At 42.1% G+C, this 10533-nt stretch overlaps 1 protein-coding gene across 1 annotated transcript; it reads right to left on the bottom strand.

Moving 5' to 3' along the window:
• Window positions 1-1067: 1067 nt before the first annotated feature.
• On the bottom strand, window positions 1068-2201 carry LOC115821569 (interferon-inducible GTPase 5-like). Its single transcript, XM_030785380.1, has one exon. The coding sequence runs from the start codon at window positions 2199-2201 to the stop codon at window positions 1068-1070; it is 1134 nt and encodes a 377-aa protein (XP_030641240.1).
• Between the last annotated feature and the right edge of the window lie 8332 nt (window positions 2202-10533).

Genomic DNA, 10533 nt, shown 5'->3' with positions numbered 1-10533 from the left:
TGGGGTCCACAGGAGAAAAAAAGTGTTTTCTAAGCCGCTTATCCTGATTGGGGTCGCCGGAACCTATCCCAGAGCTCATTGGGCGAAAGGCAGGGAGACACCCTGGACAGGTCACCAGTCCATCACAGGGCAGACACACACACACACACACACCTAGGAGGAATCCAGAGCTCCTGGAGGAAACTCATTCAGACATGGGGAGAACATACAAACTCCACACAGTGGAGTTTGTACGTTCCTGGCTGCCTGGCCAGGAATCAAACCCAAGACCTTCTTGCTGTGAGGCGACAGCACTACCCACTGCGCCACCGTGCCGCCCTAAAGTGTTTTCAGATGCTGAAAAACCTAACCTGGTATCTTCTCAATGGACCACTCAGGACAGACAAAGAGTGTTTAGTACATTAGTTAAAATCTACTTTTCCAAATAGAGAAGCTTTTATATTGTAGTTGTTTGTTAGTGTGTTACATTATGTATCATTCATCATTAGTCATAAATTTACTTGCTTCAACATTTGAACAAACTCCTTAAATTAGCATGCATATGTAAAAGTGAGGCTGTATTCTCAATATCTAGTTTTCACCTCCTCCGTCTCTTGCTACAGAGTGTGCACAGAATATTTTAACTATAATATTAAAATCTGAAGGCAAACATACACTAAAACCTGTCTGAAAAATTGATTCTAAAATGTGGATGTGCAAGTTTAATACACTGAGATGTGTACTGAAGTCTGGATAATTTTTCAATTTGTTTTCTATATTTTTCTACATTATCTACATTGAGGCAGTGATATTTTTGCCATATTTTGTGTTACAGTAGTGATACATTTGTCAACAGTTTCCTTTTGGACATGGTAAGAGAAACATTATGTGAAAACACTCCTTTCTATTAGGACTATTTTAGTCAACACAAAGGCAATATACTGTAGCATTTAATAAAGCAGTAAAGTTATGTCAAAAATTAACAACTGGCATGAAAGTATTGTTTAAGACATATCACTGAATCCCATGCTAAATTCATACATTTTTTCATATGTCAAGCCAACTTGACTGGACACTTGGTTACCTCATTATGAACACTCCAATCCTGCCTCTTTCCTTATTTCCCTGGCTGTATCTACAATCTCATTTAATGCCTGATTTAAAATCATCTTGGTCGTGCCAAAGGAGAGACTTGCTGCTGCAACACTGCCCACACCTGGAATGAGACTTGAGATGTACTCAACAACAGCAAGAGCTGAAATTCGAACTACCAAAGAACTCGCGTCATTCTTAAGACTGGACACAAACTTTGATTTTCGTAAGGGCTTTACATTTTTTCCTGTTTTTTTGTATAGTCTCTCAAGTGAAGCATCATCCAGGCCAAATGCATGGTAGCAGCTGGTAAAGAAAGACAACACAATACTTGAATCAATGCCAGATGACAGCCCAGGATCTGGGACCACTGCTACACCTGCAGAAAGAAAAGCTAATGCCCAGATCAATTTTTGGAACCTTTTCACTATCTTGTTAAAAATTTCTTCTGAGGAAACTGGCCAGGCCTGAAGAAGAGCATAACTCTTATTCTCTGGAAGGTCCATTTCCAGCGTGTCATAAAGCAAAGCGAGATCATATTCTTTACGTTCTAAAGAGGAAATCAAAAAAACTTTGGGATCTCCAAAATATGTCAGATTCCTTTTACAGTCCTCTCTGATCTTGAGGAGCACATTCTGTTCATTAAATCCTGCCTTCCTCATCTCTGTGCGAATGTCATTATCAATCTTTGAGCGAACAGAATAGAACCTTTTTTTTTTGGCCAGCATGATGTCACTTTCTTTAAATCTCTCTGAGGAAATGATGATGAAAAAGTCATAAGTGTTGAATTTGACATCCTTGATGTACTGTTTTGCTTTAAAGTTTTGGCTCCAAATTCCAGGCAGGTCCCAGATCCTTATGTTTGGCATTTTGGGGTGGAGATACATGATTCGCTCCATTGTTGTCTCTTTCGCACCAGTTGGAGCTGCTCCAGGATCATCATCAGAAAGTCCTCTGATTGCATTTACTAAGGAGGACTTCCCTGCTCCTGTTTGACCAGTAACAGCAATGTCTAATTTGACATTCACAAGCTTTTCAAGCTCTTCTTTTGCCTTAGCAGCAGCTCCCTTTAAGGTTGATTCTCCTGATGGCTGGATTGCAGCAGTAATATCAGGATCTTGTTGTGCCATTTTTAGAACTGTTAAAGGAAGCCACATTAATTACAGTAACTCAGAAAGTGCTTCCCAAATAACAGCTCTACAAGAAATTGATTCTATTACTTTAATTGCAGTCATTGTAATTAAGTAACAACATTAAGTAAATCAGTTTACCACAGGAGTGCTTAATTTGCATATAACTGCTGTCATTTTATTAGAAAATCATCTTACTAAATAACAAATTATAATTCCATAGTTTATTCCAGACCTAAAAACACACAACACCTGGAAACACAGGTAACTTCCAAAAATCCCACGGTGACTTTTAGCTTGATTGTGGGAACCAAAAACACACAGGAAGAGAGACAAAACCAACACAGCGCCACCCATTACACAAACACATCTGATCTACATCTTGGACTACATTTAAATGAGAGTTGGATTCTATGGATCATCACATCCTTAAGGACAGATTGGAAAGCACTGTTGACATAAAGGATATGTACTGTCCTGGTTTAGATTCTAAGTCAGTAACTGTTTCTAATGTCCACACATGAATGCTTAGTCCTCTAAACCCACACATGTGCGTGTGCTTTCTTGTATGTCCAATTGATTTTGTCACAGGTAAATCTGGCCAATCTGACCGCATTTAAGGCCTCAGACACAAAGTACATATTTTTTAATATGGAGGAACTGTGGTGCCCTTGGAGAGCAGTATATGAGGTGCACTAAACCATCTTGATAAAAACCCACAGTAGTTGTTTAACTAAGCAGTTAAGTAGTTTAACTTCCTCTGCGACATATTTAAGCAAGAGAGGTTTTATTTAAAAAGATGAGGGTTGCATATAAATTCTAGAAAATTTAGAGCAGACAGAGCCATTTAAAGGCTTCAGAAGCAGCTGAAAATATGATCGAAAAACGATTCCCCAAATTTCTCCTGAATGCTGATAAGGTTCAAGTTCACCTTTATTTATGTAGCGTTTTTTTACAATTAAGATTGTCTCAGAGCACCTTTACAGCCATCAGTAGTTAAACCCAAGCCCAGGGCGACAGTGTCACGGAAAAGCTCCCTAATGAAGCGAATAGCAGGAAGAAACCTTGGGAGGAACCAAGACTCAACAGGGGGAGCCCATCCTCCTCTTGCCAGCACATAAAGTAGACATTGACAGTGTAGAATGAGTCCATAGTAAACATATTCAATTTCCTATGCAATTATTTACAGTGTAAAGTGTATACAGCGATTCGTTTACAGTATAAAACAGTTAGTGTGCAAGGCTCAAGGAGTTCTAGGTGGTATCAGATATAGATTAATTTGCTGACCAAGCAGTGTTCATATCAGTAAGTGCTCTGGCAGTCCTAGTTAGTGCAGCATTGAGCCAAAAAACAAAGGAGAGCGGGGAAGCTGTAGGCCGCTAACCATTTGGAGTCCCCGACACATCAACAACTCTCCCATCGGATGTGGACAGAGAGGAGACAGCATGGAAATCTCTGTTCACCAAAGCACTCCATAACCATGGTCCAGCACCACAAGCCCTTTGGCTAGGATGATTAGCTATATGCTGGGGGGAATAGGTCGGTCTTTAGTCTAGACTTCAACTGAGAGAGTGTGTCAGAATCCCACACATTGGTTGGAAGATTGTTCTATGGTTTAGGAGCCGTGTATTCTCGGTACGGAAAGGAGGTTTGCATTTTGTGATCTAAGAGGGCGGCGCGGGCTATGAATTGTTAAGAGGTCAGCTAGGTACAGGTGGGCTAGACCGTTAAGAGCCTTATATGTTAGCAGCAGAATTTCAGAATCAGTACAAAACCTTGTAGGTCACCAGTGTAGACAGGATTAGATTGGACTAATGTGTTCACACTTCCTGGTTCTTGTAAGTACCCTAGCTGCAGCACTCTGAACCAGCTGCAGCTTGTTTGTATACGTGACAGGGCATCCAGCTAATGGTGCATTACAGTAATGTAATCTAGATGTTAGGAATGCATGAAGTAACTTCTCGGCATCATGCAAAAACAGCATGCTCCTTATCTTGGCTGTATTACAGAGATGAAACAAAGGTGTTTTTGCCGTGTTACTAATGGGGGTAGCAAATGTCAAGTCACTGTCCATCACAACCCCAAGATTCTTAACTGTAGCACATGAAATGGCAAATGGCGATGAGACCATCTAAACGGAAATGAAGCTCAGGCAGCTTATATGCAGAGGACTTGAATCCAAACACTTATATACCAGTCTTTTCAGAGTTCAGCAGGAGGAAGTTACTGACCGTCCACTTTTTAGTGTCCCTAATACAATCTGCTAATCTAGAGAACTGAGAGAGTTCATCTGGTTGTGCAGATATATACAGCTGTGAGTTGTCAGCATCAAAATGGAAGTTAATGCTGTGCTCACAAATAATGTCTCCTAACGCTAGCGAGTACAAGGGGAAATTCCAAAGGATAAAGCCCATCTAAACTATGGCCATCTACAAAGGAGACAATGACATCAACCCCAAAGTGTGTTGCTTCAGTGTGGGTCATAACTGTCATTTCTATCAAAAACCAGTTCAACTTTACATCGGTGAAATGATCAAATGTGTCTGATCAAAGTCTGTCTCTTGTTCTCTGTTATACAGCACAGTGGAGTGTATAGTCAGTGGCTGTGGAGACAGAAGCCTTGTGAGCCAGGAATGGAGAACAGCCTTGATGACTGACATATTGCAAATCACTGTCTCCAAGCAGCTGACAGCTTCTTCTCTGTCCATGAATCCAATGTGCTGGTGTTTGACAAGTATAAAATAATGACTGAATCTCCTCCAGACCAACAGATAACTTCCTGAAGCTGCTACAGTTCTAAATAAAGGTGTATGGGTGTAATGACCTTGTTTCCGCTGGTTCCAACCGTTCAGTACTCGGCGACGCTGGTCTACTGATCACCGGTCCGGAGTGTATATAAATGTCCCCAGTTTTGCTTAGTTGTATAAATATTCCTAGTTTTGGTTAGTTTCTTCGTGTAGTCTTAGCCCTAACTGAGATTTGCGACCCATCAGTTTGAAACTTAAAGTGAAGAATTAGAAGTTGTCCTGTGTGTATCCTGATCATGTCTACCCTGTGTTGTGTTACCGGTGACTCTCCTAATGTATTTCTAGTGCCTGCCAAGCTCTGTTCCTGGTTTGTTGTATTGCGTGGTGTATTTCAAGACAATTAATCTCTGAGTTAACTGCATGTGCATCCAGTCTCCCATCCAGTTTCAGACAACTGGGAGCAAAACTTTATACCAACTCTTCTCTGAAAACACTATTGGGACCATTTTGTCTTCAGTCTCACTGATCTCAGGGATCTGTCCACTTTAAATACACCAGTGAGAACATTATATCCTGTTAACTCTTTTTTTTTTATCCTATCTGCTCACTATGCAGAGGATATGAAGTCTAAAGAAGGAATGTCGGTAAGTTTTACTTGTTATTCATAATAAAATATGGAGTTCTGCATTAATAATATGAAGACAAAAAGACAGATTTGTACAAAAATAAATCTTGTTTATTTAAACGTTTTTGTATAAATATGTAAATAAAGTTAATAAATAAATCAAATAGAAAAATGCTAAGTATGTGTAATACATACTGAAAAATATTTAGTATCACAAAAAAATATAAATAACAACATTTAGAATATTTTTAAACACACATAAGAAAACATTTTTTAAAAATGACAGAGAAAACTGATTCAAGCACGGAGCCTATCTTCAAAATATCGATACACTGAGTGGGGAGAAAAAAAACATTACTAAGGGGAAATCCTTATTGATGGTGTGAGGTAAGGGAAGGGCAACTCGTACAAAACTGTTGAGATGGGTGGGGGGGGGGGGGGGGGGCATTTGGGAGCAACAGTGAGGGCAAAAAGGCCTCTGAATGAGAGGTGCTGAAATAGGGAGCGTAAAAAGCGTGGTGTGCTTCGTCGGAGGCAGATCAAAGGTCGTCCATTCTGTCCATCAGCAGTTGGACGTGGTGATCCAGGAGGGCGAACAGGCCTAAGAAGAGAGAGGCTGGATTCCCGTAAGCCCCCAGATCCAGTGAAAACACCTCGTTCAACACGGCCAGCATCTCCGCCTGACGACACACCAGAACACAGAGAGATACAGAGATAAGTCTCAGAACATACGGCTTCAGACAAACTGGACACGTCCCCAAGCTACAATTTAACTAACACATCCATAAAGACTGTACAGCTGTGCGACTGGGATAGGTCAGGAGGTGACCGCAGTGAAAGTTCTTACCTGAATCATCAGCAGACACCTCTGTGCTGCTGGCTGCCACCCTCTGGGCGTCGCGAGGCTGCCAATCATCCTCATCAAGTGATAGAGGAATCCTCCTCGTCTCTGAGAGAAAGGGGAGAGAAAACACACTTTTTTACGTGGCTCTGATCTTCGTTTGCAGTACTTCAATCAAAGTAGCTTACAAAGAACCAAAACGAGAACCTTTTACACATACACGCCCTCAAAAACACATTTTAACATCCAAAAGCCCATCGTATGACTCACAGGGGTCAGAGGAGGCCTCGTTCTCGCAAACACGCCGAAAAATACCAGTTCATAAACGATGTCCACAAAGTTGAAATGGTAAATCTAAAACAGAGATAAACAAATAATCTATTGGAATGAAAAACAAAGCCCTGGGTATCTGTCAAGAGGGATCAAACTGGCAGAAGAAGCTGAATGAGATCAATAATTTATGAGCAAACAAATATAGAAAGAGGAGAGTCATATGTGTCAGCGGATTAAACTGTGCGCAGGTAAAGCTGTGTGTAAAACTGTACTGTACTACACAGAATGTTAACTTACTCCAACTTCAGCCAGCTCAGCAGTTATGCCCGCTCTGTTGGGTGGATGTTGAGTGAGGGCCACAAGCTGGTCATAGGCTTGTTGGAAAGCAGTCAGATCCTGAAAGAGAGAGAGATAGATGGGCCCATAACTACAATGTGCTCTATACTGCATCATCATGAAAACAGTAAAGTTCGCTACATTACCATTCCATTCAGGGCAGCCAGTCGAGCCAAGAGAATCCTTCCCGCCACGATCACGTGACTACAGCATTCGGCGTTGGTCAAGAGAAGCTGACGGGGAGGAACGAATGGAGAATGGATGGACTGATAGAGAAAAGCAAGGAAAGCAGACTCAATTGCTGCATTAGGAATTACACAAAGGATGCAAAACTCACAGTGAAAGCTGCACAGAGTCCAGTCAGTCTCGTAGGGAAGTCTGTGATCCCTTTCATGGTGATGTACTGACTGTAAAAAATGGGAGACAGAGCTTTGAAACCCAGAAAACACAGGCCAGTATGACGGTAATGATACTGTTCCCTCAGAGATCCCGATAAGGACCAGAACACTCACCTCACAGACGGCACCTCTCTGCCCTCACGGGACATGACCTCCACATTCTCCTCCTACACAAAGGACAGTTTTTATACTTTACGTCAATAAACGTCACAATAAGACACCTGTTTAAACACAGCTACACATTTACAACAACAACACAGCTAACCAAAATAATACAGCTACAACTTCACGATGTAGTCTGAGATGCACTGAGCTGGTGTATAACTGCTCTTCGTAGCATGCGGTAAAGTGTGTTAATGTGAAACTGTTGCGTGTAGTGTGCAGTAAGGTGTGTTAATGATGTGTAAGTGCTGTGTAAGTAACGTGTTAATGTAGTGTTTCAGTGAAGAGCAGTGACTGTTGTGCATGTTACCTCATCTGTCCTCTGATTTGGTTGAGGAGGAGTCACAGGCCGGTTTGGTTGAGGAGGAGTCACTGAGCGACTTGGCTGAGGAGGACTGGTCGATTCTGGCGACTGTGTTGCCACGGCAGTGTAGACGGTGCTTGTCTCACTGGACTCAGTCCTGGAAAATTCCCCACTCCGCCCAATGGTGATTCCCTGGTAACTCACAGAGGTCTTCTTTTCCTAATCGAACCAAATGAAGGTAGGATTTGATTGCTGTGGGATATTTTGGATTTGAACAAATGAAATGGACCCACTTCAGTGTCCGTGCAGTGGGTCAGCACTTACCAGGAAACCATCAAATGCAGTGGTGACTTTCAACTCCGTCTGAAGGTAAGACGTTATTTTCACCACCTGACTTCCAGTGCGCTGAACACAGAGAGAGACGACAAAGGAAGAACACCGAGAAAAACAAAATGTAAGTGAGAGAGATTGAAGAGGGAGACTTCATCAGTATTAGTGAAGACGGTTCTGATCCAGGACAGCCCAGTGCGGGCTGAGACTGTACCTTGATGAAGGCTTCTGCACGTACAGTGGCGTAGCGCTGAGGAGGAGCCTACAACGTAAATAAACATCGTTGGAAGGGAGACATCAGAGAGATCTCTTCAAGAAAAGGAACTTGAAGGTGAGCCAATTTAGGTGTTAAATTGAAATAAGGCCAAGTTCTGATGCCTGATAACTACCTCTGGGCTCAGCGTGTAGAAATTGTTGGTGAGCACCAACCACATCCTTGTCCTCAAGCCACTCACTTCAGTCACGGACTCCAGAGTCACCTCCACTTCCTGTATGAAACATGTGCAACACAATGTTCTTAAGCCATGGCTACATTTACAAGGGAGTACACACATAGAACCTCGTATGAAACCCAGACCAAACTCGCGTACCCTTGAGTCTTCACGAAATCTCCTCGTGAACACAAAACGCACCAGGCTGGAGGTTCTCATCACACGCTGTGAGTGATGCTGTGGAGACCAACACAGAAGCTTTTGAACATCACCTTAAATCTTGCCTCACTGATGGACGCACCATCTCTTCAATTCACACAGGTACGAGGAATAACAGAAGGAAACTCACCCGAATCAAGTCCAGTGCAACACAAGGTAACGGGCTGAGCGTAGCAGGCAGCTGCCCATTCTGTCCAGTCAGCTCCTCCTGCAAACACAGGAAGTGTCCATTTTACACCAAATACTACACAAATGCAGTAACCTGTGAGCTTCTCTTGCAGAGGACCTGGAATAAGATAAAGGAATTGAAAACGTTACCAATGCCAAGGCGATCCTGGTTGTGTTGATGGGATCGCCTAAGTCCAGTGGAGTCCAATGGTCCAACGTTGGTTCCTCAAGCCAAATTTCTACAAAATGACAGGTGACAAGTTAGCGAGGAAAGTCACATTGCATTCCGCGAAAGCAAAGCTCAGGCGCTACGCCCCCCAAAAGAGGACATTAAAAAAACAGTTCCAGTTCAACAGAGTAAATGAGAAATGCTTGAAATCGGTCGTTATCGCGTGTTTTCGTGCCTCTGAATTTCCGTGTCATCGGGCAATACGCACATGCAAGGTCCTGGCAACAGTTGCCAGAAGAATAGAAACACATGGCTGAGCGAACCTTGATGAGTTGCCATGGTAACGCGTCAATTAAGCCAGCATGGCTAAATTAAAAGAGGCTAACTGACTAGCTAGCTAGCGAAATAAACACGATGGAATGAACGAAGAAATCAATAAATACATCAGTGTATATTAAAAAAAAAAACAGCTAACATACCTATGTTATCAGTAACATCCTTTCAGCGTCAAGAAACATTTTAATCTGGGCTGTTAACTTACCTTCACGGTCGGTCTGGCATGAAGCCTCCAACGTTTCGGTCCTCTTCATCCGCTCTCCATGGTCCCGCAACCTACAAAACAAAGAAAAAACCCCAAAAGCCGCCGCAGCCGCACTAGCGGTATACATCACCGGCCGTAGCTTCATCTGGGCCAAGTTCCTGGTCAAACCTGAAAACTGAAACTGCATTTTCATATATTAACTGATTTCAATAAAACAGGATATCAAAATACGAAAGTAAAGAACGAAAAGTGATTTTTTAACAAAATCGAAAATTATAATATAAGCTAGTCGGTACTAACTAACCGACCAACTAGTTAGTAATCTAAACTAATTTAACGAAACTATGTCTATTTCAGTTAATCTGTTAAGGGAATATACACGTTTCTAAAAGAGAAATCTCAGTGTTCAGTAAGAATATTTGAGTAGTATAGTCAAAAATCGCTCAAAATCGCAGAGGAAATGCCACAGAAGTGCGCTGGTTTGGGTCGGTTCACGACTGACGCCTTTCTTATTTTTTCGACTTTTCAGAATTCTTCCGAATTTTCGAATCGTTCTAAATCAAGGGCGTCACCCCGACCACAGATTTTATTCAATAACAGTATGTTTGTGGATGTTCGTCATATGATCCCTCGGTTGTTGTGCCGCTGACTGATCCTAGGTTATAGTTTACTCCCTGAAGAAAATGAAGATGCGCGTGCGTTCTTGTATGTCCAATTGATTTTGTCACAGGTAAATCTGGCCAATCTGACCGCATTTAAGGCCTCAGACACAGAGTACATACTTTTTA

This window comes from Chanos chanos, chromosome 9, assembly GCF_902362185.1.
Source record: "Chanos chanos chromosome 9, fChaCha1.1, whole genome shotgun sequence".
Classification (NCBI taxonomy): Eukaryota; Metazoa; Chordata; class Actinopteri; order Gonorynchiformes; family Chanidae; genus Chanos; species Chanos chanos.
This window is presented reverse-complemented; position numbering and strand designations above follow the sequence as displayed.

Coding starts and splice junctions, on each gene's coding strand:
- LOC115821569 (XM_030785380.1), bottom strand. CDS start 2,201: ATGGCACAACAAGATCCTGATATTACTGCTGCAATCCAGCCATCAGGA.